Source organism: Strix aluco, chromosome 12, assembly GCF_031877795.1.
Source record: "Strix aluco isolate bStrAlu1 chromosome 12, bStrAlu1.hap1, whole genome shotgun sequence".
In the NCBI taxonomy this organism is placed as follows: Eukaryota; Metazoa; Chordata; class Aves; order Strigiformes; family Strigidae; genus Strix; species Strix aluco.
In genome coordinates, this window is record NC_133942.1 from 5,537,743 (window position 1) to 5,565,404 (window position 27,662).

Consider the following 27,662-nt stretch of genomic DNA (forward strand, 5'->3'; position numbering starts at 1 on the left):
GAGCCGGGTCTGTGTTTGATGGGGGCAAGGGGGAGGGTGTGACGGTCCCCCCCCCTCTCCACGGCCCCGGGCTCTACCCGGTACAGCCCGGTACAGCCCGGCACGGCCGAGGGGACCCCCAGGAGGTGGGCGACGGCGTGGAGTCACATCACCGCAGCCACAGGCAAAGCACGCACGCACACGCTAAAAATATACATCTATATATATTTCCACCCATACACCATGCACGCATACAGTATATATGTTATATTTCTGTATTTATGTATGTGCATATTACATATAATTCACACACATACTGTATATATAGATACACACACATTATATATATATATATCCATGTTGTACACCCTCATTTTATTTATACGCACTACGTATATGCACAAATAATTGTTATATGCACACACGTCGCATGTGTACTCAGCCTATACACACAATATAAATATACATAAATACAGCATATGTGTGAAAATATAATAAACCGAATGTATTATATACTCTGCAGACACACTCTCTATAAATTCACAATATAGAAAAATACAAACAATATTTTCCCCCAGCACATACACGCTCTGTCTCCACACATACCAATACTCATACACCATATACACATGCAGTAAGAACGCATACAATACATACATAGAATTTATATAAGTTCTCCGTGTCTCTGCACACACAATATGTATGCTCAATATATGTACAAATACACGCTGAATACCCACACCACCCACATGTTCTTTCTCCGTGCACGTATACACCCAGCGCTTGTCTCCTATAGATGCCCTGTATGTATGTACATACATGACTCTATTCCCAGCACCGTGCTGCCCCACAGAGCCATGCCAGGGGCAGGACGGGGCTGCCTGGGCAGGGGTTAGTGTCACCCCAGTCCCCACGTGCTCCCAGCCCCAAGACCGGGGGTGCTAAGAAGGTGCCCTGTGGATTTACGTCCCCTCCCCACCCGGCCAGGAGCACTCTCCTCTCGTCCCGCTGATGATTTAAGCCCACAATTACACGGTGAAGATTTAAGGCTGCCTTTGATTGCTTTTCTTATCTGGAGCTCCAAAGCCACATGCCCTCCTAGTGTCCCTGCTTGAGAGGCGGCGTCCCGCCGTTGTGTGGGGACGGTCACCCACTCACCAGCACCCACGGGTGGCCCCTGAGGCCCCACTGAAGCCCCTCACCCTCCCCAAATGCAGCCTCCACATCCCAGCAGAGCCCCTCTCAAGCAAACACTCATTTCTCCGTCATCCAGAGGATGGCTTTCTATTTTAAGTCCGGCCTCTGCATCTTTCTCCTGCGGCAGGGAGTGTGGGGGAGACAGACAAAGCGGGTTGGCAAGCAAAGAGGCAGCGGGCAGGGGGGTGCCCACCCAAATTCCCCAAATCCTGGGAATTTGAGGGTGCTCCGCAGCAGCCCAGGTGTTTGCTCCGACTTTTAAAACCCCGTGCCAAGCAGAGATTCCCCCTTGTAGACAAATCCCCTCCTGCGGATACACTTATAATTGAGTTTCACGCTTAGAAACATATAAGGAATAGAAAAAGAACAATCATTTCTGCCTCCGTTTAATTAGAGAGTAATAGATTTCCCCGCCTAACATATCTACAGGGAATCTCGCTGTGATGAGCTACCTACCGTTGTTGGATTATACTGAGATTTGCTCCTTTTCAGGAGGGCACTAATTAGCACCCGGTGCCCAAAGGCACAAGGAGGGGTCAGGGATGGAGCTTGGCATCCTCCCACCCCCTCCATGTCCAGGGGGGACTGGAAAGGATTTCTCCTGGAAAGGGTTAAAGCCTCCTGGCAGGATGGTTCAGCCCCTCCTAAGGCATTAACTCTTCTGCAGAGCCTGCCACCAGCCCAGGCGCTGAGTGGGACGTGCCCACACGTGATGGTGACAAGCTCGCACCCACGCAGCCCGGGCTGTCACACACTTATGGTGTCACCTAAACTGTGGGAAAGCGTCTGACACCCTTTGCCCAGGACAGCCCCAGAATAAAGAAGCTTTCATTCCCCCCATCCTCAAATTATCTCTTATCCCAGATCAAAAAGTCAAGGGAAAAGAGCACTGCCACATGCCCCGCGGTACGGTCACCGGCAGCACTGCAGCTCTCGCTCACTGAAGGGGTTGTGACTTGGTGGGGTCACAGATGGGGTCTGGGGTCCCTGTAGAAGCGGGCAGAGCAGCATCTTTCATCTGCTTTGTAGGTGCGAGTGGGCAGAATCAGGCTTGGTGCTCTGCGTCCTCCGCTGGTTCAGAGCCCCCAGACCCTTCCGGGTGGGCACTGAAGATGTTCGGGGTGTGCTTCACAGCGTGGGGGGCTGACAGACAATCTGCCTGTGGCCAGACATCAGCCTGCCCTGCTCCAGGGTGACGAGCACCACCGATATCAACCCGGGGGGGGTGTCAGGGAGCAACCCCCATGCTGACCCTGTCTGTGAGAGCATCACACCCGAGAGGGGCAGTGACAGCCCCCACAAATGCCTTGCAAAGCAGGTCCTGACCCCGTGGAGAAAATCCCCAGCTCACCCGGCATGCCAGCACGTTCCGCAGCAGCCACGCTGCGAGCCCACCCGGCGAACTGCTCTAGATTCAGAGTAATCCCTTTCTCCCTTGCACGGCACTATTTTTAACCCCAAGCCTGTTCACAGCCTGGCCTCAGCGACGGCTGCGTCAGCACAAGTGTGAAGACAGGGAGCTGCAGCAGGGACACACGGAGTCAAAGCTCTCCTGGGGGGGCTCCAGCTCCCCCCCTGCTCCACCTTCATCTTGCTCAGGGCCTTTTCCAAAGAGGGTTTGGCTTGCTCCGGGATGGAGGTCCTTGCACCTCTGCAGGCGCCTCGGTGCTTCCATGGTGAGGGCAATTCGCACCACGTTGCTCCAACCCCAGCCCCTCAACAGGCCGGTTTCCTACCAGACACACCCCAGTTTAGCCAGTGGCTGAGTATGGGAGGGCAGGGAGCAAGCTCAGCATCCTAGTCCTGGATGCCCACCTCTGCCCGAGCCGGGCTGGAGGACGGTGGCTGCAGGATAAATGCTCCATGATCTACTTTTAAAAGCTTTTATCAGCAGTTTATTGCAGGGCAGAGGAGACGGCGCCGGGTGACCTCCCTGTACCTTGATGGCTCGTCCTCCTTCCTCCTGCCACCCTGATGCAGCCTCTGGGCACCCACCCACTCTCCTTCCCACCCTGCCCTGGCCCCCACAGCCCTGCAGGCACATCCTGCCGCCCCCCCCCGCCCCGAGACCCCGAAGTCTTTCTCCCCTTCTCAGAGGCAACTCACCCTCCAGCAGCCTCCCCACGTCCTCCAGAAAACGCTCTCCCTCTGCCCTGTCCCCCAGAAGTCCCCTGCAAGGGGTGGCACAGGATGGCCCCCGAGATGCGGGGCTGGGGGGCAGAGGTTTGGATGCGGCCCCGGCTCCGGGGGCAGCGCGGGGGGGCCGGGCGCGGCTGGGCTCCGGCAGCAGCTCCGGGGGGAGGCGGGCGGGAGGGGGACGGGCCCCCGCAGCCGTTTTCCGACAGCGGGAGTGGGTCGGTGCCATGGAAAACAAAAGGGCCCGGGGGACGGGGAGGGGAGGAGAAGCCCGACGAGGGCCGAGGGAACCGGCGGTCCCGTTTTCCCCGTCTCCAGAGGAGCGAGGGCCACCGGGCTCCAGCCCCGCCGAAGCTGCCGGTGAAGGGGCAGGAGGGGAGCGGGGGGGTCCGGGGGCCAGTGAGGAGCGTCGGGGCCGGGGGGGAGCGGGCTGGCCGGGCCGGGGAGGGAGGGAGGGAGGCAGGGAGAGCTGGCTGGTTATTCACGGCTCTGGTATGCGGCGTGCCGGCCCTGCTCACACGGCCCCCCCCGGGCTGCCTCGGCCCCCCCCGGCCGCGGGGCAGCGAGAGAGGCGGCGGGGAGAGGTAACTGCGCCCCGGGGGGGTGGGATGGGAGGGAGCAGGCGTGGAGGGGTGCTCCGGGAACTCAAGCGGGTCGGGGAACCCCCACCCCCACCCGGCGCTGCCCTGGGGGTGCGCCCCCAGCCCTGCTCCCCCCCCTCCCCGCGTCCCGCAGCGCGTTGGTCGGGTGATGGGGATCAGCCCCTGGCTGGGCAGCTTGCGCTGAGACTGATACAGGGCACCCCTAAATTACACCAGCCAGGGGCTTTAAATGCACCAACCAAGGGGACACCCCCACCCTACCCCCCCGGCACTACTGGGGTCTCCCCCCTCCATCACCTTCAGAGCCTCGGGGCTCCTTCCCCACTCCTTGAAACCCAGTCTTGGGGTGGTCTATCCCTGCAGGACAGGACCCTTTGTGTCCCATTTTGCGGCCCCCCCCAGTTGTTGTGCAGGTCTTACTCAGCCTCTCCTTTACCAATAAACTATCTCCCCCCCTCCTGCTCTAAATGACAGGGTTGGGGACTGGCAGGAGCAGCAGAACTTGCCTACAAGGCAGAGACAAAGGGGTCTCGCTGCCAGCTCCTCGCAGAGCCGCAGTTAACCTCTTCCCTGGTGGGACACAGCTTCCAGACACCGGGAAGCGAGCGTGCACAGTCGCCTTTGCAAGGCAAGAAGAAGGGGAGTAAGGAGTTAGTTCGGAAATATTTTGCTCTAAAGACTTCCAGCAGCCAGGGACCCCACACTCTCTTGCTGAGAAAAAACACTTGAGAAGCTGTTTTTTTCCATGACATGGAAAAATATGGAGCTGGGGGGTTGGTTTGAGGTCTGAAAGCGTGCTGAAAATCTGAACAACTTGATGGTTTTAGGGGAAGGCTGGTTGTGAAAGAGCTGTGGTTACTCTGTTTCTCCTAATTGCAGCCTCAGCAGGGTGAACTCTGAATCCCCAGCTCCCACTTTTCATCCCAAAACCTGGGGAAACAGCATCCCGGGGTGTGGTATTTTATCAAAGATCAAAGAGAGGCATTTTCTAGTGGGGGAAGGAGAGGGTTTAGGGGGAAGTTCCCCACTCACGTAGGTAATCAAAGGCTCTTGGCAAGGAAATGCCTTCTTCAGATTAGGAAATATTTCAAACAGCCTTTTCCAGCTGAAGTGCTGGGGATAATCACATGGATACTTCGCTCTTCTGCTACTTCCTCTTCGTATTTGGCAAGAAAAGCAGATCCCCATCTCAGCTAGACCCATCCTGTTCATTCCCCCCATCTCTGTTCCCAGGAGGAAGGATGAGGCCCCTGCTCTGCTGCCTGGGGCTGGCCACGCTCCTGGGGCCCTGCCTGGCCTGTCCCAGCGCCTGCTCCTGCTCCACCAAGAAGAACGGGCGGCTGTTGGCCGAGTGTGCCTACAAGGATCTGCAGGAGGTACCCGAGGGGTTGTCCTCCAACGTGACCATCCTCACTTTGTCGGCCAACAGGATCAGCTGGTTGGGGCAGGGCTCCTTTGCCGAGGTTCCCGAAGTGCAGTCACTCTGGCTGGGCTACAACCAGATTGGGGTGGTGGAACCAGGGACTTTTGCCTTGTTGGTGCACCTGAAGAACCTGGACCTGAGTCACAACAAGATTGCGGATTTCCCCTGGCAGGACCTCCGTAACCTCAGCGGTCTGCAGATCTTGAAGATGAACAACAACCGCCTGGCCGGGCTGCCCTGGGACGCTTTCCGCTCCTTGAAGGACCTGCGCTCGCTCTGGCTCAACGACAATGAGTTGACCACCTTGGCCGAGGGCACCTTTGACAATCTGCCCTCCCTGTCCCAGCTGCAGATCTTCAACAACCCCTTCAACTGCTCCTGCAAGGTCTTCTGGCTGAAGAAGTGGACTGAGAACACCTCTGTCTCCATCACCAAGGGGGGGTCTACCCTGTGTGTGGCTCCTGGCAGGCTGAAGGGAAGGGCAGTGACAGACATCCCCGACCACCACTGCGTTGCCCCCTCTGTGCAGCTCACCTACCTCTCCAACCTGGACAACACCGTCATGTACGATGGCCTCACTCTGACGCTGCATTGCAGTGTGGCGGGCAGCCCTCCACCGGAGATCAGGTGGAAGATCCAGACCTCCAGCCGCCGTGTCGAGATCAATGGGCCCAATGTGGCACGGGATGGAAATGTCAAGCAGAGCCAAGACCGCTTCTTGGTCTTCAAGAACGGCACCATGGCCATCCCCAACTTCAGCAAGGAGGATGAAGGCATCTACACCTGCCTCGCTGTCAATGATGTGGGCACACGGGATGTCTCGGTCAATGTGGCCTTGGCTGGGTCGGAGAATCCAGCTGAAGATCTGCTCCGAGATGACCCCCAAGCCAGTCACCTCGGGGGTCGGAGCTGCTACAAGGGGGATGAAATGGATCCCTCTGGTGCTGGAGAAAAGCTGGTGATCGTTTACCACATGCCAAGAGAGTCGAAGAGCAGGGCTGGAGGAGCGGTGCCCCAGGTCCACCTGGGGACCCTCCTGCTGGCTTTGGGCATCATGCTCTGCTGTTAAAGGGGGGAGAAGGAAACGGTGCCTCGGGGGTTCCCCCTCTTTCTGTAGCATTTATCTTCACGTAGTGCCATGCCTTTGCTGAGCTTCTGGGAACTGCGGGCGGTCAGGAGTCAAAGGGGGCCAAGACTCAGGCCCAGGGCTGGTAGTTCAACCCCTCCTGAGATGGGGGTCAGCGCTGGGCTCCGTTAGTTGAGAGCTTCAAACAAGCTCGGGTGATGTAGAGCTGATCCTCACTGTGTTGCCACTTTCCAGGCACCCAATTCTGCCACCTCCTCATTTATTTCCCTTCTGAGACCAAAGCACAGCTGCAGGATAAGTCCACCCTCAACAGGGCGACCGTCACCCATCCCCAGAGCCCACCACCATGAGCCTTCCTCCACCCCCAGCAGCGAGCTGTGACCAGGGAGGGGACCTCTTGCAGAGAGGATCCCATCAGTCCAGCAGTACTAGAGATGACATCCCTGCTGTGACCAGCGCCCAGGCCCTTGGCTGGCCAGGTGCATCCTTCCTACCACCAACCTCATGTGAAGCACCAGGAGCAGAAGGAACAGTCTGAGAGTGGGGCAATAGCCTGGGCGTGGGGTCCTGGGGTCCCAGTGCATGTGGCTCTGTGAGACAGAGATATAATGGTGCTTTGTAAGCAGGATGGGTACGGTAGGACATGTTGAATGGGGCCAGGGGCTTAGATGAGGCCATTTTGTGGAGCAGGAGGAGCTTTCCCACAGGCTTCATCCGTGCAGGAGCACAAAGGGCTTCTGCTGGCTGGGTGCTGGGAGCACCCAGGGTGCTTGCACCTTCCCTGCATGTAGCAGGATCAGGCCCTGCCACCCTCAGTACCTCTCTCATACGTGACGCAGCTCATTTTTTCCCCCCTTCCCTTTCACCGCAGAAGCCTGTGGTCCAAAACGCTTGGCTGGGCTGGACCCACCAAGCTGCACTGCTCCGGCTCAGACCCTGGCGGGGAGGGATTGAGCCCAAAGAGACCAAAATAATTTCCCAGCGCTCCTCTCTGACAGGAAACCGAGCAGGGGCTGTGTGATGGAGCAGGAGGAAGAAAGATTGGAAAAACCCAGACGACAGAGAGAAGCTGAACTGACCTATAAGCCATAGACACACTCCTTTAAGTGCTTTAGCATTCCCATGCTGGACATATATACCATACTTGGCTGCCCCAGGGTGCTGGGAACCCCTTGTCTCATGGCGGGGGGCTGAGGATCTCCCCCACCCCAAGGCATGGGCGGTCAAGCTCTCGTGTCTTCTGCCAGTGCTTGCCTGCGGGAGCTGGACGGACCCCTGCAGCCACCCTTGCCTTATAACCAAAGCTGTACAGACAGCAATAAATACCTTTTTTTTTTTAAAGAATCTGGTGCGTGCTGCCTCTGTGCACCCCCAAATCCCCCAGTCCCAACATCATCTGGGGTACCACAGCTCATCACCAACCCTCTTTGCTCAGGAGGCACCCCCTTTCCCCCCAGCTCCCCCAAAGCCCTCCCTGTGCTGTCACATTCCCCCATGATGACCCTGGAGGGAGGATGCATTTATAGGGTACCCAAAAATCCTCCCCACCACTGCCTACAGCAGACAAAGTGAGGCAGCAATGGCAAAATCAGCTGAAAACAGCTGGCCCGGAGCCTCAAATCTCCACACAAACTCTCCAACCCCACGGTTCAGTGTTCAGCCAACTTGCAGAGTAAGAAAAGGGGCAGCCGAGGAGCTGCCATACACCAACACTGTCTGGGTACAGTGCCAAGATCTTTGCGGGGTTCCTGAGGCAGAAGCAGTCAGCAGCTCCTCGCACGAACAGCCTTTGATGCTAACAAGCAGGCGCATATTTTTTCCATTACAGGCAGAATGGATGAAAAACATCACGGCCCCAATGAGAGTTTTGGTTTCATTTTGTAGGATGTAACTTTTAACACCATTTTTATCCCAGCTGGGGTCCTCCTTTCCCTGCCTGCCGGGGAATAGTGGGGTACAGGACCTTATTCCTGCAATCTCGGCTGGGAACAGGGTTTGGAGCCTGACGCGAGGATAAAAAATAAGATTTAGGCTCTCAGCAGCTCTAAGTCTCTGCCCACCTTGCAGAGCTGCCGCTCCCCCCAGCTTTGCTGGTGCATGGCTGTTTTGTCACCAGAAAGGTAAATTCCTCTGTGTTCACTAAGTTTACTCACAGCTTTTATGGCAAATTATTAGCAATATTAAGCATCACTCATTTGTAACAAACAGGACACCCTGCCACATGGCTCCTGGGTTGGATGCTGCAGGTGGTATCGCACTTGGCATCACCATCGCGACCCACCATGGCCACCAGCTGGTGCAAGTCCTGGATGCCCTCATCAGCTCCTCTCTGTCCCTCACATTTGCAAAGCCACAGCATGACCCAGGTCCGAATTTCCATTCCCCACATGGGCAATTTTTCATTAAGGGCTGTTTTCAGATGGATTAGCGTCCTGAACTGCCTCACCATCAGTTGGTGGAGAGGACTGGGGATGTGCAGGGCCAGAGCTATCCCATGGCCATACCCATGGTTGGGGTTTAGAGGAGAGGTGAGAAGCCACCATGAAGAGCTTGGTTCACCCCCAGAGCACCCTGTTTGTGTCAAAGAAAGGAAAGAAAACAAGCAAATCAATGAAGCCACCTCCTGCCTTCCTCTCAGGGCTGTCATCTCTCACCTCAGCCCCAGCACGCTGCCTGCCAAGATATCTCCAGGAAGCCTCGGGCAGGGCTGTGTAAACAGATGCCGAAATCCTGCTCCACCCATGGCCCAGAGCTGCTGAAGATTTGAGGGATTACCAAGGCTGCCTTCAAATCCCCAGTGCCTCGGTGGCTGGAGATGGGTTGGGATGGGCTGCAAAGGAAAAGCGCAGCCTTTGCTTTAGGGTATCGTTTCACCCGATACACGCAGGGCAACCAGCACCCACCAGCTTCGCATCTCTTCCGTGCTGAGCCGTTCAAACCCAAACACGCACACTGCACAGCCTAGCTGGGAAAACAGCAGGAATTGCACCCTGGGCTCCTGCTGTCTTAAAAAGAGAACAACCCAGATCTGCCTCCGCTGTCACCCAGTTTGGTGGCATTGTACTATGTGCCAGACAGTAATCAAATACGATTAAACCAGTGTTGGTTTAATCGTATTTGATTAGTGGGCAGTGGATGCAACAGGGTTTTGAGCATCCAAGCGCACTGGGTGGCTGTTGGGGCAGCACCTGCAGGCAGCAGATGAAGGCAGGGACCCCCCCTGTCTTCGCTGGCATGGAAAGGGAGGGGGTCAGGCTCCTGGGGAAAGGGATGGCTCCCACCCAGGGAGCCTCAATGTTGTGAGGAGATGCCAGGACATTCCAGTCAAGCCCCAAAGCACAGGGCTCAGCCTCACTCCCTCCCAAACCACACCAACGGTGCTGCAAGCACCCCAGCAAGAGGGCATGGGGTCCTTGAAAGCCTGCGAAGAGCAGGTCTGCCCCCCCAAGGAGATCCCTGGGGCGAGGGGCTCAAACCCCATGGAGCAGAGGGGACAGAGCAGCAGCCCTGCTCTGTGCAGGGCGGGCTGCTAAGTCTCAAAGGTGCCAGCTTTAGCAGGGCTGGGATGTTTGAGATCGTGTCAAGAAGAGTAAGGAGCCACTGGTACAACTTACCAAGAGCCCTGCCTGCAATCACAGGGCTGAAGCCAGGCATCCTTCCAGCCACTAAAGGCAGGATTTTCAAGGGATGCATCATGGGAAGAGGTGATCCAACAACATCTTGGACACCTACCTGTGGTGCTTTAGCCGCAAAATGTCCTGTTTCAGTTCCCATCCTTCATGGGGGCTGTGGTTTAGGGGCCAAACATTTTGATGGGAAAGCAAACTGATCAGCTTTGTGTTAAAATTTCCTTAAGGTGAGGAGGGGGGATCACAGATTCGGTCCCATCACATCCAGGTCAAGCAGATCTACTGCAAAGCCTCTGCTCCACGTGGTCAGAGCAAGGTCTGTCCCAACCACCACCCAGAGATACGACAGTTCTCATGTCCCTCCTGACAGGTTTGACTTCTTTGGGAATGGCCAAGAGACCAAGCACACCCTGAGCGTAGGAATGAGGTATGTTATTTATTAACCTTCCCCTACTCAGCATGTCCAAGCAAGGTGGAAAACTGCTTTCTATGAATTCAAGCTCAGCTCGCTCGGAGGGTCACCAGCCCTGGGAAATGGCTGGCTTTAAACAAAACAAGGGGTGTCAGCAAGAGGCACCAGGGGGATGAAAGTTACAGTGAGCAGAAAACAAATAGATCCACAACCTTACAGCCCAGAGTAGGACCAGATGGGGATTTTAGCCTTCACAAAATTGGGGGAGAAAAAAGTTCCAGGATTGGGTATGGTGCCCAAAGGGAGCCAGGATTAGACCTGAAAGAGAGAAGCTGCAGATGGGGTTGGCAGTGGGGACCTTCTCCACAGGGAGACCACGCTGAGATGCAGGTAGTTCCTCGTGCTCAATCTGGTTGAGGATCCCTCTACACACACAGACACACACCTCCTCTCTCTTTCCTTACTGCCCTGGTGCTGGGGACTTGTGCCTGCCTTGCCACATGTCAGACAGGCAACTGTTGAGAACTGGTGTGATCATTGCAGGAGTGCCTCCTAAGGTCTTTCTGAGATGCCTGAAGGGTTTAGCTTGGCTCATCAACCCCTCTCTGTCCAGGTCAGGCTTGGAGGTGACCCGTTTGTCTTCATCTCTGGAACTTGGTAGTGGCTCAGCATGGATGTAGAGCTAAAATCCAGTCCCCATCACTTCTGGAGAGGGACCAGAGGCTGAAGAGGGGCAAGAGGTGCCCAAAATTCCTGCCAGTGCAGGAGGAGAGTCAATGGGAGACAGGGATGGGATAGGACAAGAGTGTGTGTGGGAGGCAGAGAGAGGTGGGGGGCTTCTCTGGAGATCAGGGCTTGCAGGTGCTGAGCTGGGTGCCGTTGGCTGTGGGGTCGGAGAGGGCAGTTTTCCGGCAGGCAATCAGAGAGGGGTTGTTGAGGAGCGTGTAGGCCAGCCACCAGCGGGCCCGGCTCTGCTTGAACCTGGCTCTGCTCAGAGGCACCTTCTTAGGCTGCATCAGCTGGATGCCTGAAAGGAGATGAGAAGGGGGGAACAACTTCAGCCCCAGCTCCCCCTCGCTGGAGCTGCCCAGATGCCATCTACACACTGGGGCAAAAGCAGAGGAGCCCCATCCTGCCCATGCATGGGCAGAGGAATGAGAGCAGCTCCTGGGAAGGAGATGATCACATACCAAGCAGAGATGGCATAAAAGTGGAGAGGGCACCAGAGCCACAACCGTCAATGGTCCCTTTACCCCAAGGCACCACCAGCTTCTCTAGAGGAGCAGCAAACGCACAGAGCAGACCCCGATGCTGCTCCACAGCGATGGCCATGCATCCCCCCGGTTGGCAGTGGGAAGGTCTCACCTTCTTCCACATTGCTGGCCCGGAGCCCCAGCGGCCCCCCTGGCCTGGCAAGCTGGAGAAGCATCAAGCAAAAAGCTTTCATCACCGGGTGGGACTGGCTGACCTCAATTTTCAGATAGTGGCAGTAAGCGTGGTAGCCTGGGGAAACACAACCCACAGTAAACACATGTGGTGGGGTCAGACTTCATGGTTACCCCCTCCCTCCTGCCCTGGAGCAAAGGGGAAGGTTATTTTCTGGGCTCCATCTCTGCCCTGACAGAGCAGCTCTGCCTCCAGAGCTGGGGATGAGCTCTGCTCCCAAGATCCCAGCAGGAAAATCAGAGGAAAGGCTGAGCTCTCCTCCCTCCTGCCTTTAGCACAGAAGAGATGAGGGTCTGCTGCCTGTGGGAATGAGGTCTGGGCCCTGGTGAAGTCCAGGGGTCCCCAGCAAGACATCACCTGCCCTTGGGAATGGATGGAAGAACAGGACTAAGGGGGCATCAGGAGCCACTTGTCCCCGTTGTCCCACCTGCCCATTTCTGAACACAGAATGTGAGAACCTGAAGCCAACCTTGGACCTGACATCTCCAGAGATGCAGAATCCCCTGGCCATGTCCCCTGGGAGCTGCATGGTGGGAGGAGGGCCCCCATGCTCATGGAGGTGCTGCAGAGGGACCCCCCAGTGCCATACCTGGGTCAAAGGTCTCCACACCGCGGTTAAGCAGGCTGATGTCCAGCTGGCAGAAGTGGACGGCGTTATAAAGGCCAGAAATGACCATCCTCCACACTCCAGCCAGGACGCCCACCAGGACATTGGTGGGGAAGAGCAAGTAGGTGACTATGTAGAGAGCTCGCCTGCGGGTGGAGAAGGAGGAGTAAGGAACACAAATACCACAGGATGGGAAGCACGGCCCTTGCCTGCCAGAGAAACCTCGTGCCAAAATAAGCCTCCCACCCTTCCCTCCCTCCTCAGCAGACACAGTCCCTGTTTGAGGTGTCTCCATCCCATGGAGAGAAGCAAACACCCGTCAGGGCTCTTGGAGAGGAGACAGCCTGGTACGCCATTAGGACTTCAAAGCTTGGCCTCCAGCACGCATAGGGTCTCCATTTCTCCTTGAAGACTTAGAAACCAGCCAAAGCATGAGTCTGGTGGTTTGGGATGGAGGACACCAGCTCCTGTGGAGGCCAGAAGAGCCTACAGTAGCCTCCCCATAATGCTAGGTGATGGTGGGGAGGTGGAACAATGGAGGTGGTGGAAGTGGCTTGGCTGGACAGAGCAGGACACCTAGATCCATCTGTCACCCTGGTCTGCAGCATAAGGAGACAGCTTAAGCAGTGACACCATGCGTGAGTGAGGGACCACATCCACTGGCAGTGTCTGAACCAGTCCAGCTGATCCTGAGGGATCTGGGCTTCCTCTGAGGCTTGCAAATGGGGGTGGTGGAGCTGGGCACAGACCTCACCAGCCTCACCCCACTGAAATCAAGGCTGTAAATGGACCATGGCCCTCTAAAGCATCTAAAGAATCCTCTCTGGGAGCATGGAGCCACTTAAACCCCTCAAACCCACCCAGGCTTTCCCTCTTGAGCTTACGGCACAGAGGATGACACGACATCAGGGGCATGTGTAAACCCAACACTGCCGAGGGACAGCTCTGCCCCAGAGTCCCCCAGTGTCCCCACACCTGTTGGTGAGCTCCTTCCGGAGGGAATGATGCTCCAGGAACAGGTAGTGAGCTGCCAAATTTTGCACTATGACGGCAACAACCAGGGTCAACCAGAAGGGCCTGGGTGGGAGGCAAGAGACAGGTTGGACACCAGGAGGGTCCCAAGCATGAGACACCATCCCAGGAAGCAGAAACCCCCAGCAAAGTTGAAAGAGCCCAGGACAGAGCCTCCCCTTGACAGAGTACCCCAAAACACACCATGGACATGGACATGGCACCCACTTGGGTCTTCCATCCCTCCCTGAGGGCTGCAAGCACTCACCACATGTTCTGAATGATTTTGAAGAGGTACGTGTTTGTGCCAGACTGGAGAGGGATGACGACGAGGAAGGTAAACCCCACCGAGCAGATGAAGAAAATCACTTGCTGGATGAGGAGACCTGTGAGGGAGACACGGGGAGAGAAACCATGGCAGGGGAAGAGGGAGAAGCGGTTCTTGCTCTTTCTCTTATTCCCCAAACCCGTGCTCGTTGCTGAACATATCTTTCGTTTTAATCTCATAAAAATCCTGCAAGATCCTTACCTGCCTCCCCCATTCCAAACACAATGCTCTGCGTGGGATTTAATTACAAGTTCAGCCTTTCTTATCACTCCCCACATTATCCCCACCGAGAAGAGCCATCACTCGGGGCTGCAACTATGATGCCTCATCATAAAAATCAGCCTGAGCTCTGATTTCTAATCATAAATCACACCGAGATTGTCAGTGGCTGTGGTTCCTTGTGCTTGAGCTTGTGTTTCACCTCTGCTGCTTTGTTTTAATGACTTGAAAACCAAGATTTTAAAGCAGGAGGTAGATTCACGGCAGCATGGTAAGATGCAGCCAGCTCTGTTAGGGATGCACCAAGCACTGAGTGGCCAAAGGAAAGCTGCTCCTTGCTGACAAAGGTGTGCAAGGAGCTCCTGGGGTGCTCCCCAGCTCCTACCACCACACTAATATCTTCAATCTGCCTGCAAAATGGGTCCGCTTTCCTGAGGGGTAGTCACTAACAGACCTGGTGGTCCCCCTGTCCTTCCATCACACCCCTGGTCCCTCAGCTTGACTCTTCTGTGTAGCCTTGGCATGCCCATATGGTTGGATGCTGCACATACCTCACCACAGACACTGCCCGGAGTCACCTCACATGGGGCAGAGAGGCCTTAAAATGTCTCCAAACCATGGTGGGGTGAAGATTTTTACCCCCTTTGATGTCCTCCACCCACCCATGGGGTGGCCAGCCCTCCTAGCCAGGGAGACCCAGGCTGTGCTGGGGAAGACGTGAAGCGAGGAGCACCCAGGATGTGAAGACCAGGACTGAAGGAGACAGACAGTCCTTTGCACGAGATGCTGTGGCAGCTTCTCAAATCAAAATATTTGAGCTTGAGCCAAAACGAGTCATCATTCCCATCCCCAAACCCTTTTTTTCTTCCCGACCATTTGGTGTTCAGCATGGTCCTTCCCGCAGTAGGACAGATTGTGTTTGGGGAAAGAGGAACAAAAGCCTCGCAGCTGTCCCTTTGCAAAATGGGGAAAGAAAGGAGGAAGAGATGCTTAAACCTGGGGTAGGCTCTGCAAGGTGGGGTTCCACCACCCATCCTCCCCGTCCTACCCCCCAACACCCTTTACCCAGGCAGGCAAAAGCCGTCTGGAAGGCAGCAAAGCTCATCCAGCAGACGATGGCTTGTCGGGATGGGCGGAGGATATGGGCTTTGTAGAAAACATCCAGCACGGCCCCTTGGTAGAGCGCTTTCAGGTTGTTCCTGTGGAAAGAGATCAGCTGCATCCCAGCTCGGTGGCAAGGTCAAGGCCAGAGGAACGAGCACACCATACCTGTGCATCACCAGTGTCCTTAGGAGCATGGCGCAGGTCAGCAGGCAGCACAGCACCAGCGAGCAGATGTAGCAGACTGCGGAGGGGCAGGGGGAGACGGCCGGGTCAGGGCTGCGGTCAGGCCCAGCAATGAGATTTTATTGTAAAATGTATCTCAGGAGCATTGTAGGGGGCTGAGTTATGGGACTGCATGGATGCGCCTCCCCAACAGGGCACCGTGCCTCAGTTTCCATCCCAACCCACTTTGTGACACAGGAATCTCCACCTCCCAGGCAGGCATGAACTGATGAGACAGTGAAAGGGAAGGGGAAAGACAAGCAGCCAGGGAAAATACAACAGTTAGGCTAGCTCAGCGCTGGAAAAATCATTGAGCAAGCTGTGATAAGCAGACAGTGCAATGGAGAGAGCCTAGGAAGATGCTGTCAGAAAAGGGGATGCTGGGGAGCGAAAGCAAGAGGGGGGAAGGAGGTCTCGTAGAAGGGATGGAGATGTCAGGAAAACAAAGAGGATGAGAGGGTCTCAGTGACTCGGGAAAAGCCATAAACCCCACCCCCGGGGTTGGTGGTACCCCAAGGTAGTACCATGGAGGGAAGGGGGAAGCCCTGCCATCCCTGCACCCCTCCCATCCATGGCTTTCAATTATCCAGGGGGCTGGGGGCCATCTGCTCGATTCCAGCACATATGAAAGCCCACAGCCGAAGGGCAGCATCTGCAGCGCAGCACTGCTGACTCTCCCTGCCTCACCGTCTTGGCACGTGGTGGCTTCTTGGAGACGCCTGGCATGGCACCAGGCTTACGCAGCCGCCTTTCATGTCTGCACGGCTGCGGCTTTGGAAGCTGGTTTTTAAATCCCCCTGGAAGCTGCCCCATCACCAACCAGTTTTCTGGATCATCCTCTGGGTTAGAAATCCCTCTGATAAGTTCTGAAAACCTCCAAAAATCACCTATAGATGCATGACCTGGCTGGGAACCCACCTTCCAGTGACCACAGGTAGTACTTAACAGTGTTGAGCTCCTTCTCCATGTCACCCGGGACAGCCGGGCTCTCCGAGGGCACCAAGCCAAACTGGACCAACAACACCACAATGTCCTTTGTCATTCCTGCCCGCACGATCTGGATGGTGGGGACGACGGCTACCAGGAGCAGCAAGGCAACCTGCGAGGGAGTGGTGCCATGTGAGCCTCAGGTCACGGCATCCCACTGCTGAGCCATCATCTTAGCTTAAAGACTTAAGGCTGGCTGAGCCCTGGGAGCACATGGCCGGTTGCTGCCGCTCAGCCGAGGGGTGGTAATACCTTGAGGCATGCTAATACCATCCCCATAGCCAAAACTGTGGCGTGGCAATGACCTCTGGGCTCCTCTGCCTCGAGAGGACATGGCCAAGGAGGCAGGAAGGGAGCTCTGCTTGTCATTTAACCATCAGCATCACCTGGTAGACAGCGATCACGGCCATGGTTATGGACAGGATGAGCTTCAGTGGGATCTGGAAACCTGTAAGGCGGAATCAGAGGGGTGTATTGGAGAGGAGTTGGGATGTGGGATCACACGGGAAGAGAGGAGCAGGCTGTAGGTCCACCCAACCCAGCAGCTAAAGCAAACACTTGGGGGAAAGCACTGGAACAGTGCAGTCAAATATTGATTGGGATTTCCGCAGGGAAATCCTGCAAGGATGTATAGCTGAGAGCAGTTTCTCTGTGCTTTGCCTGGATGGGTTTTCTTCCTGTTGGTCCTCCTTTCCTGCAGGCCTGTGAAACCTCGTGTGCCTGCAGCACTAAGTCCCAGCAGCCGGGTGTCTGCTGTGTGGGGAGCCACATCCCTTGGGGTGCCACCTCCCAGGACAGCCCCTGCTTCTTCCATGGGCAGGGGGGGACAGGAGTAGTTCCCCATCACTGGGCTGTTAGGGATTTTAGTCCCTTATCATAGCCCTATCAAGCATCAGGCTATAATACTAAAACAACCCATGCCTGAACCTCGTTGCCTCAGCCCACCCATGCCCCCATGGTGGGGGGGGGGGGGTTCAGCTCCCCACCCCAAACCGCAACAGTTTGTGCAAAGCCAAGGCGTCACACGTGCGGCGGACAGCAGCTGCTGCGGCACAGATGCTTTGGGGAAGGAGCCAAGAAAGGCATTTGCTCTCCCCGGGGAGGGGGAGGCAGCCTGTTTGCCGAGCTGCTGCTGCGGCCAAGAGCACAGCCCGCGCCTGCCCACAGCCCACCTTCCTCAGGAGCGTAGATGTAGGAGCGTAAATACATCTGGACCCTTGATAGGAGGCTCTCTTCTATCTTTGCGGAGCTGGAAGAGGAAGGAAAGGGTGAAAAGCATGTCCCTGAGGAGCAGGGATGCTCTCTGCCCCTGTTGCAGGCAGCGGACAGCCAGAGAGGGCTGGCTCAGGTGCTTGCTGACCAGGCAGAGCTACGGGAAAGTGTTGGCCTTACCTCCCCTTCCGAGGGCGTTTGGACAGGATAGCCTTTAGGTACTTCTTGTAATAACCTCTCCCTGTAACCTTAAGGAAAACAACATTAAGTTGCCTGATTTGTGCACAAGGACACTCTCAGGCACTCAGGAGAGGTGACTCTGCCTTTTGGGGGGGGGGCAGAGCACCTGCAGCCCACCCGGCAGCCATCTCCTTGCTCTGCTCCCCCTCCCCGGCCACCCACCGTCACCAGTACAATGCCCCGCAGAACCCTCCGTTCTGGATGAAGGTGACGTGCTCCCAGCCCTTGTTTGGATAACAAATGTGTTATAGTGATGTTGGCAGCAAATCTTCAGGCACTACAAAGGTGGAAATAAATATGCCTTGTTCCCATCAAGAAAACAGCCCAAAACCAGTCACGCTGGTAGGACAGCTGAGAACCCTCATTCCCATCAGCCAGCTCCCAGCAAGCGCCTGGGGGTCACTTCAGTCCATGCCTGGGCTGACTGCTTTTTTCTGAAGTAAGTTTTTCCTCCTCTCTTCCCAACAAAGCCTTGGCATTTCCCAAAAGGCCAGGGATTATCCAGCCTGTGGGGAAAACAAGGCAACCCCAGTCCTGGCCTGAACGGGATGCATTGATGCCTTAAGCCTCTTGTACTAAGGAGTTTACTCTAAAGATGGATTTTTCACTCCCTCTTCAAATCCAGCAAGATAAACAGAGCGGCGTCCCGTGCCGTCAGAGGAACAGAGGGGAGGCAGCTCCTGGTCTTGGAGCAAAGTGGGGAACACACGCCCTGGCAGCACCCCAGTTTTCCTGGTCCTCAAGACAGGCAGATGGGCTGTGGGGCACAAGAGCTGCCAAAGCCATGCAGGTCCATCAAGGGGTTCTCCCATGCTACCCCCCACCCCGAGTCACTCCGTGGATTTTTATTACCTCCTTACTCAAGGTCTCCTCCTGCCCAGTGAAGCTCCTGATGAGAAGGGCTGGATACCAAAGGCTTAAGAGCACAAGGCAGAGGATGATGGGGATGTAAGAGAGCATGGAGTAGTACCTGTATATCTGGGGAGAAGCAGAGATGTCACACGCCACACCATCCCAGCCTGGGGGCCTAGTCCTGGGCGGCTGAAACCTTAATGTCGCTTCAGGGAGGTGATGAGAAAGCCACCTCCAACCCCAGGCCACACCAGCCTCCCTGCTCCTTCCCCAGGTAGTGGGACACGTACCTTTGGTGACTGGGGACAATCCACCTTCTGCCAGATGTGGACCACGCAGTGGCACCAGGAGAGCAGGCAGCCCACGAGGTAGCTGATCCTGTGCCCCACAGTGGCACAGGCGAGCAGGGGGTAGTAGAAGGCAGGGTAGTAGAGCAAAGCCAGGATCTTCCAGTACTCTACGTGGGATGATGGGAAGAGCAAAGGGAGAGCAAAACAGGCAAGAGAAGGCAGCACTCTCAGTATGGACCAGAGTGAACAGGCTGCTCAGGGTGCCACCCAAAGCTGCACGCCTCCTGGGTGGGGCAGAGTGTGGTGCCCACAGGCCAGGAGGGTGCTGGTCTTACCCCGGGTGCTCTGGGAGGAGTGGGCAACGAGCGGCAGAGGGTCCTTGTCCAAGACCAGCACGCACAGGGAGGAGAACAGGATGCCGAACACCGCAGCCACCAGCCCTCGGTTGCCTTCCTCCTCCAGAAAGTTGGCTGGGCTGCAAGACAAGGAAGGAATGAGCCTGATACCGGATCATGGGCACCCTGTCCCCACCATCCTCTGCCCCAGAGCTGGTTTATCCCATGCTGCACATCAGCATCCCTCCACCCACTTGGCTGCAGGGTGACAGGGACCCTGGTGACCAGGGTGCAGCGCCAGGGTACCTGAGCAGTCCTGGGACACCGTTCCAGCAGCTCCGGTGGAGACGCCTGCGTTTCACCAGCAAGGACAAGCCCACAAGCACAGCCAGCTGCCAGAAACCCAATCAAGGGAGCAATAAATACATGGTGGGGGGGGGGCCTGGGGAGGGGGCCTCGGACATACTGCTATGTGCTGGGAGCCTCCATGGAGACACTACCTCCACCCAACACCCTAAATCCAGCCATGGTTGAAGCAGGGACAGGCACTTCTCAGCCTACTCTGATGAGTTATGAGCTCTAAACACCTTAGAGTGACCATGCTGGAAAAAATTAAAAAAAAATCAATTCCTTCCATTAACTACAGGCATGTAACAAAGTCTGGAAATGTGCAAGTCCCTTGTTAGAGCATCCCAGCTCCAACTAAGAACCCAGACCTGCTATTTGGGAGTAGACGGGCATGACTCGGGGACAGCAAATACAACGTTGGGGCAGATAACCTACCCCGTGGGACTTGGTAGATACTTACAGAGACTGGTGCCATGCAGATGTGATACAGTTTGGGAGAAATGGTGGGGTCACAATCTGGGATTATGCTGGAAAACATGCTAGAAAGAGAGGGGGAAAAGAAATCACGCATGGTGGTATTCAGTCGCAAAAGGGCAAAGCAAAGATGCCATGTACATGGAGATTTTGGTCCAATGCTGGGAAGGGGAAAACCAATAAAGAGCTGGGTTACACAACTGTCAATAACCAGGGATGAAGTCACCCTCACGAGAGGACTTTATGATCAAGCAAGAGAGATAAGAGCCAGGAGTGGCCCTGAGCTGATCGCTACAGGGGCTGGGCAACCTCCCTGCACGTACAGGGATGCCAGAGCTGAACAGGAGATCAGCAAGGAAGGATGAAGCCCCCCTTTAGCTCTTTTACACCCGTATCTCTTCTGGCTCTGTCTTTTCAAGGGAGGCAGCCTGCAAAGCAGCAGTTCTCCTTGCTGCCTAAGGCACTGCACTTATTAAATGCCACCTGGGAGGCTGAAGACCCCTTGTAGGGTGTTTCAACACCTTTCCCATGCCCCCGTGGAGGCACCAGCACCAGAGCTGGGGTGACAGCAAAGGCGATGGCTGCCCAGGGTTCCAGAGCTGCATCCCCCACACAGCCAAGGTCAGCTGAGCAGGCGTGCCAGGGTTTGCTTTATTTATTCACTCTCTGGCCTCCATTACATCCCTTAATCTCTGCTTTGCCGCAGCCCTCCTCCTCTCCCCAAGGTCAGGCATAATTGTGCCCAGCCACCTTCACCCAACAATGGACAGCAAATCCCTGTGCTGGGGACCTGAACCCCCTGAGCCTCATAACTCAGAGAGGGGGAACACCCTGAGCCCCGTAACTCATGGAGTGGGACCCCACACAAGCCCTCATGCCCTCCTAAACCCTGCAGTGCCAGTGGGGTGGACAGAGACAGGAGACCAGCTGCAGAATTCCCATGAGCAAGGCTGCAGAGAAGGGTCTGATAATGAAATTAGGATTTCTCGGACATCATATGTCCAAGGCTGTCACCAGCCTGCCAGAAAAGGCTTTATAGGACCAGCTGCCATTAGCAAAGCTCTGATTTTTGCCTTTCATTCTCTGCCAGCAGCTGGCCTTGGATAGACCAGAAGATTCCTGCTGGCCAAAGATATCCAGGCTCTGGAGATCCAGGGCACCTGCCTGCAAGATTGGGAGCACAGGGATACCAAAACCCTTTTTGGTATCAACCAGTGTTCAGCATCTAAGTCCAGAGCATCCACCAGCTGTCAAATGGGCAACTCCCCCCGGTGCTGCCTCCATCCCTTCACTGACCGTGACTTGCTGCAAAGGAGGACACCCAGAAAATACCCCAAAGGTTTCTAGCAGAGGTGTGGGTCACGCAGATGGGGCTTTGCCTGGGGAAACAGGGACTGGGCAAGGAGATTTCAAAGGCTGTTTCACAATGCAGAAGATTAAGGACAAGGAGGAACCCTTTGGGCTGGTCACCTCTATCATCTCCTCTTGCTTGCCTTCAGGATTAGGTATCAGTCAACTAAGTGGTGTAAAACCCACTTGCAGAGGACTAAGTCAACAGCAGGACAATAGATGCTGATAGGTGGGCCTTGGGATGCCCAACTTCATGCCTTGTGGGACACCTTGGATAAGTTGCCCTGCTGCTCCATGCCTCAGTTTCCCCTCCCTATAGCACTTCTCTTGTCCTTGGGATGGGCACTCAGCTAGGAGGGCATGAAGTGCTGGGTCCTTCCTGCAAGGTTGGGCCTTGGGACCCCATCTCCAGGGCAAACACAGCACTGCTCTTGGGAGTACGTTTGGTTAAAGAGCAGATCATCATGGATGGAGAGGGAATAGGCTTTACCAGACCCTCTGATACGCCAATGGGGGTGTGCAGGGGAGCGGAGGAAGACATCCATGCAAGTCCAGAGATGCTCAGCCCTAATTTGCAGGTAGAAAACCTGTTCAGGGTGGCCAGGGACCCAGCCAAGCATCCCAGCCCTGCCTCCCTGCCAGTAGATCGGGGTGTGCTGCCAACTCTCTTCACCCCTAGCCAAAATCTGCACAGCTCCTTGTGGAGAGCTGGGGTGGGATTAAGGCAGGGGACCGATTTGCAAGGCTGTGTTGTGAGGATATCTTCAAACCCAGAAACATGGAGCCAGCAAAGGCTCTGGGGGCTTCAGAGGGGTCAGGGCAGAAGGTTAACACCATGCACTTGACCTTGCATTTTGGAGAAGGCTAAGCAAAAGGGAGCGTAACTAGCAGAGATGCCTTCTGCAGGATTTACCCCAGCTCTTGCCAGAAGCACCCTAAAGAAATGAAGCATTTTTAGGGGGCCAAAACAAGCCTTTTTAATCACCTCCCATTCACCCAGAAATAAATCCTGGCTCTGCTGCTCAGGGGACATTGCTCTACAAAAAGGGGATAGAGCAGCCAGGCAGGAGGCTGGCAGCTGCCCAGGGTGACCCCAGCAGGCACCCGCTAGTGGGGCTGGACACTTACTCATCCTGTGGCACGTCTGGCTCCATGGTTTCATAGATGTACCAGTCAGAAACAAGGTCATCAGTGCCAGCAAACCCGTTGTCCAGCGGAGCATCATGCATCCCACCGGAGCTGTTGGCTGCCATGGCTGTCTCCTTCTTCCCTCCGCCGACTGGAGAGAGATGGCCAGAGGCAGCTGGAGGCAGAAAGCAACTGAATTTTCCCAAGGTGAGTCCTCCTGGGTTCTTGGAAATGCAGGGATGGAGGCGTTGAGCCGAGAGGCTTTATCTTCTCAGGTCACTCCAGCAGCCAGTGGGGACCGGGAGCTGTCAAAATCCAGCTGTGCCTCCAAGGATCCAGCTTTTATCTGGACAGGGAGGGAGGGAGAAGGGAAGAAACCCCCCTTGCCTCACAGCCCAAGTGCTCAGGGCACACCTAATCATCCCCCAGCCGCTCCCTGCCCGCTGCGGGATGCTGATAGACTCGGAGCCTTTGTTTGGGTTGTTTAACAGCTTTTACGCCAACAACTCAAAAACCAGATCAAGGGTCAAGTTTTGGGCTCAACGCACGCAAAGCAGGGATGAGATCGCACTGTGGCTGGGGAGTCCATGACCTGTGTCCCCGATGTTCCTCTGTGCTACCAGATGCCCCACACAGCATCCAGCCTCCCCCAGCCCCGGGAGGAAACCTCAGCCCCTCTCCCTTTGTAGCAATAAAAAGGAAGAGGGATTTGTCATGGTGCCAGACCCAACAAGTTCTTGTTTCTCCTTATCCCCATTATTTTTTGATGACTTTGGCCCAGACAGCCCCACACCCTCCACTGCCTTCCCAAAGCTACATCGCACAAGTGCTTCATCTACCATCACTATCAGAAAGGGAGTGCCCAAAGACATCCCCAAATACCAAGCAGCAATGTTCAGTGCAGTATCCAAGCCCCAGAAACCAGTCAAGGACCTAGGGACAGCTCAGGGATGTCACCAAACCCCCCAGAGCTGCTCGGTGGCTCAGAGGGGACAGGTAGGAGATGGATGACTCAGTCAGCAGTTTTGCTCCAGGCTGCTGTTTGTACAGCTGGTGTTCACCAGGGACCATGATGGATATAGCATGTCAGCTTCAAAGAGCCCAAATCAGGGCTGTGGCCCTGCAGGCAGCCCCATCTATGGACAGACAAGTGGCACTCGCCACCACGGCCACGTTGCCCCATGGACTCACACTCCACTGGGTATCACCTCCCCAGCCAGGGTTTGGGTCTCCTCCAGAGACTCCCTGTAGGTCAGGACATGAGACCTGAGACCTTCACCTCCCTTCCCAGAGGACCAAAACACAGATAGAAAGCAGAACCCCCTCCATCCCAGCATTTGGTCCACATTAGGGTGCCACCACCATCCTGCTCCCCACCAGCACAGGCTCCAGCAGAGGAAAGATGGAGCCCACCAGCCCCAGGAGAGCACCCAGCTCAGACAGACCCCATCCTCAACCCACTCAGTGCCTGTCCCAGCCTCAAGGTATCGACTCTCCAGCCATCCCTTGGTTTCGCCTGTGAGGGGAAGCTGCTCTGACCTCACTTCCCAGGAATGTAGCACTCCGTAAAAAGGTAGAAGCAGCCTGTAAAGTTCATGGCAGTGCACACAAGTCTGCAAGCCCGTTTCCCCTCCCATGGGGTCACCAAAGGCTGGGAGGGCTTGGAAGTTGGGGCTGGGGTTTAGGCAGGTAGAGCGAGCCACGCCAGCCTTGGCATGGGGCAGCATCCTTCTGGGGATGCTGTTTCCCCCACCAAGCAACATTTGGATGAAGGACCAGCTCCAAAAGCCACTGTGGGATTGCCTGTGCCCCCCTCACCTCCCTGGAGGCCACCCAAAGAAGGGCAACCTGCAGAAAAGCAAGATCTACCTACCCACCAGCTCAGCCAGGCAGCATTTTATGATCCACCTCTGAACGAGCCAGCAGATGCCACCTTGCCAATGCCCTGATTTGCAGCCCCTCAGGGACATGGCAGCCGCAGAAAAGCAGGAAGGAAAGGAGAGGAAGGCTCAGTGAGAGGCACGGTGCATGCAGACATCAGGGAGCCCCACTGGGCAAGCCGCAGCCTGAATCTGTGCCGGGCAGCAACATTGCGAGACCAAGCTGACAAGCTCCCTGGGTGTGTCAACTCCCTTTCCAGCACATACTTGCTTGGAGGATCATGCACACCTGGACCCTGTCTCTGGCTGGGTATTGGACCAAGGTGGATTAACACTGTCCCAGCACCAGGTGATCTTCAGGTCCTCCAGCCCAGCCAGCTCATCTTCATGAGATGGATGCTGTCCCGCTCCAGGGGAAGGTCTCCTCTTGTGGTCCACCAAGCATAGTGGCAACATCTTGGTCACCATTCATGAACGGTCTGGAGAAATCAGGTGCTTCAGAGCCTCCAACCCATCTACTGGGCAGCACAAAGCCGAATAAGTGATGGTGTGACATAGGGACACCCAAGCCTGGACCCAGCGGGTCTCTTATTACCCTGGCCAACAGGGCTGGTGCTGTGCTGGAGGAGGGATCTCGCTGGGGATGGGCATTTCAGCAGGGGCAAAGCATGCGATGAGGGTTTTCAGCCTCACAGCGGCACAGGGAAGAGTTAACCCCCCTATTCCTGTGCAGGCTGCAAATCCCAGTGTCCCAGAAGAGGAGGAGGAGGAGAAGCAGGTGTGCCAAAACCTCAGCAGGATCTGCATCCCCAGCCAGGGCCAGGCCATCGCTCTCCACCCTGCTCGGCAGGCGCTGGCTCTTCTGGCTGGGGCCGAGCCAGGAGCTCGCTGGCTTTGCAGCCCCTCTGTGCCCTGGGTTTCCCCGAAACCTGATCTCTTTGCTCCTCTGCATAACCTCTGCCGAAACAGGCTGGGCCTTTGATCGCAGCAGCCTTGCCCGAGATTGATGGGTTCAATAAAGCTCCTTCATATTCTTCATTTCCCACTATCCATCACTCTCTGGGGAGCTTTTGCATCCCACGACTATGAATTAAACTTGGGGGGGGGAGAGGAAGAAGAAGGGAGCCATAAGGGAATTAACCCCCCCTCCCCTCCTCCTATCTAGCCTAATGGTGATGCCTTGTGTACAGCTTTTAATAAAAATGATAAAGATCTCATTTCACAATTGTTCAGGGAGCCCCTGGGCTGGGGGGGGGTTGGGGGGAAAGAGTTGTTTAAGTGAGATCTCCTCTAATTCAATTGCCATTCGCAAGCTTCACTGGTGGCTGCTGGGCTGGTCCCTGCAAAGCCAGGTGGCACAGAGATGGCTTTGGAGGACGTCAAAGAAAGGATGACCTTCCCAAATGTGGATTTAGCAGCTTCAGCTGATGCTTGGAGAGGCAAAGCCCGGTCTCACATCGGCACAAGCCGAGCCAGCCAACTTCAGCCCCAAAGTCCACCAAACTCAGTGTCCCAGCCCCAAAATGAGATGAAAAATGTTGGTTTGCAGCCACTTGTGCTCAGCTAGGAAGGGCAAGGGGACAGCTGGTCCCATCCCTTTCCTTCACCAGTGACTTCAGACCCCTCCAAGCACCAAAGACACCTTTGGGCAGCCCTTGCCCAGAGCTTTTTGAAAACTTCAGTCAGCTTTCTGGAAAAGCAGAGCTGTCCCCAGGTTCCCCAAACACAAGTGCCGAGGAGCCCACACACACCCTGGACCACCCAGCCAGAGGCTGGGACCTCTGGGAAGTCGCTGCTCACCTTTCCCCTGGGACAGGCTCAGCCCTAGGGGACTGAGAATGCTGAACTCATTGCACTGATGCGGGAAGCCTGGTGACTGGTGAACTCACAACCCACCAGTCTCCTCATCCTCTTGGGGAAGCCCCTGCCCGGGGCAGGGAAACGTCCGGAGGAAGTTTTTCATCCCACTCAGCCATCCCTTTCTGACAGCCTTTTCCTTCCTCCTCCCAGCTCAGACATGGCGAGGCCACTACTCATCCGATCCAACCCCCACTCTCCCCCAAGCCCCTCCCGCACCCCGAGCTCCACCACCTCGGGGAGAGCTGTGGAGCTGCTCCAGCTCTTCACAAACACTTTCCTCTGCAGAGCTGGAGCCTGCAGATAATAAATCCATCACAAAGATCATAAACACACTCACCAGAAAGCCGAAGAAGCCCTTTTGCATTTTAAAGCAAAGGCAGCTTAAACATTCAAGCCAAGGAGGCTGTTTAAGGTTATTTTTAGGCTCCTGACCTCCCCCTCTTCGGTCCGAAGCAAAGGCAGCAGCACCTGCTGCACACGGAGCCCCCCCGCAAGCCAGGGGAAGAGGAAAAGTTGGGAGTTTGCAGGATCACACCAAAACCTGCTGACAAAGTCATCTGCTGGTGTGGAAAGCAGCACCGAGGGGTTCAGGGCAAAGCACCCCATAACCTCTGCTCCCAAGATGCTGGGGGCAGGGAGCGAGCATCTCCCATGAAAAGCCCCCTCTGGGACTGCTTCCCAAGGAGGAGATGAAATCGTTGCTTAAGGGCAGAGCTGGGATTTTTTGGGGGTCCTGCACCCCCAGAGCAGGATTTGTCCCACCATAAGCAAACAAGCTGCAGCTTGAAGCTTGCTTTTACAACCTGGATCAACTCTGTGGGTTCATTAAGCCCAGCTTCCCCCATGACACCAAGGTTTGCAAGAAGCAACGACAAAAAGAGGGGGGGGGGGGGTGGGAAGAGGAAAGAAGACAAAAAAGAGTTACCTTCGTCCAACCAGCGTCTTCCTTGCAAGGCACCCAGAGACTCGGCTTGATGGGGGTCTTGCTAAGTGGGGTCTAAAGCATCCACTCGCGGGAGCTTGGCGCGGATGCAGCCATGCAAGCTTAAAGGCAAAGTTCAGAGCACTGGCAAGCGAGCGGAGGCTTGCGGTGGCTCAGGGAACTTTATCCCCTCCATCGCCAGGAGGCCTTGGCTGGGGGCCACCCTGGGGTTTAGAAAATTAAAAACAACCAACCCCGTGCTCTGCTCTCCCTTTGATTAAGCAGAGCTTTTCGGGAGAGGAGGCAGCTCGACCCAGCCCCCTTCTTCCCCAGCTCTCCGCCGGCTCAGCTGGGTTTTAGCTGCTCCCTCCACCCCCACTCC

At 55.8% G+C, this 27,662-nt stretch overlaps 2 protein-coding genes across 4 annotated transcripts; one reads left to right on the forward strand and one right to left on the reverse strand.

The window, feature by feature from the left end:
* The first annotated feature begins 3,570 nt into the window (after positions 1 to 3,570).
* Positions 3,571 to 7,768, forward strand: ISLR (immunoglobulin superfamily containing leucine rich repeat). Of its 2 annotated transcripts, none has more exons than XM_074837176.1 (2): positions 3,571 to 3,672; positions 5,148 to 7,768. In XM_074837176.1, the coding sequence occupies exon 2, from the start codon at positions 5,156 to 5,158 to the stop codon at positions 6,404 to 6,406; it is 1,251 nt and encodes a 416-aa protein (XP_074693277.1). In that variant the 5' UTR covers positions 3,571 to 3,672; positions 5,148 to 5,155; the 3' UTR covers positions 6,407 to 7,768. The 2 variants fall into 2 exon arrangements, with proteins under 2 accessions (XP_074693277.1, XP_074693278.1); XM_074837177.1 differs by lacking the exon at positions 3,571 to 3,672 and adding an exon at positions 3,866 to 3,896.
* A 2,702-nt stretch (positions 7,769 to 10,470) lies between these two features.
* Positions 10,471 to 27,433, reverse strand: STRA6 (signaling receptor and transporter of retinol STRA6). 2 transcript variants are annotated; one of them, XM_074837266.1, is made up of 18 exons: positions 27,284 to 27,433; positions 22,619 to 22,964; positions 20,127 to 20,205; positions 19,625 to 19,710; positions 19,319 to 19,458; positions 18,984 to 19,150; positions 18,694 to 18,819; positions 17,782 to 17,849; positions 17,562 to 17,638; positions 16,776 to 16,837; positions 16,321 to 16,501; positions 15,346 to 15,421; positions 15,142 to 15,275; positions 13,798 to 13,915; positions 13,494 to 13,595; positions 12,501 to 12,664; positions 11,831 to 11,968; positions 10,471 to 11,492 (listed from the first exon to the last, which is right to left on the reverse strand). In XM_074837266.1, exons 2-18 carry the CDS (start codon positions 22,741 to 22,743, stop codon positions 11,314 to 11,316), a joined length of 2,022 nt encoding a protein of 673 aa, XP_074693367.1. In that variant the 5' UTR covers positions 22,744 to 22,964; positions 27,284 to 27,433; the 3' UTR covers positions 10,471 to 11,313. The 2 variants fall into 2 exon arrangements, with proteins under 2 accessions (XP_074693367.1, XP_074693368.1); XM_074837267.1 differs by lacking the exon at positions 27,284 to 27,433 and adding an exon at positions 24,492 to 24,642.
* Between the last annotated feature and the right edge of the window lie 229 nt (positions 27,434 to 27,662).

Excerpts from the sequence above, each read along its gene's own strand:
- ISLR (XM_074837176.1), top strand. The coding sequence starts at position 5,156 with ATGAGGCCCCTGCTCTGCTGCCTGGGGCTGGCCACGCTCCTGGGGCCC.
- STRA6 (XM_074837266.1), bottom strand. The coding sequence starts at position 22,743 with ATGGCAGCCAACAGCTCCGGTGGGATGCATGATGCTCCGCTGGACAAC. Across the intron at positions 18,820-18,983 it reads ATTGTCCCCAGTCACCAAAG|ATATACAGGTACTACTCCAT; the intron begins GTACGTGTCCCA and ends GCTTCTCCCCAG. Across the intron at positions 11,493-11,830 it reads GGCCAGCAATGTGGAAGAAG|GCATCCAGCTGATGCAGCCT; the intron begins GTGAGACCTTCC and ends ATCTCCTTTCAG.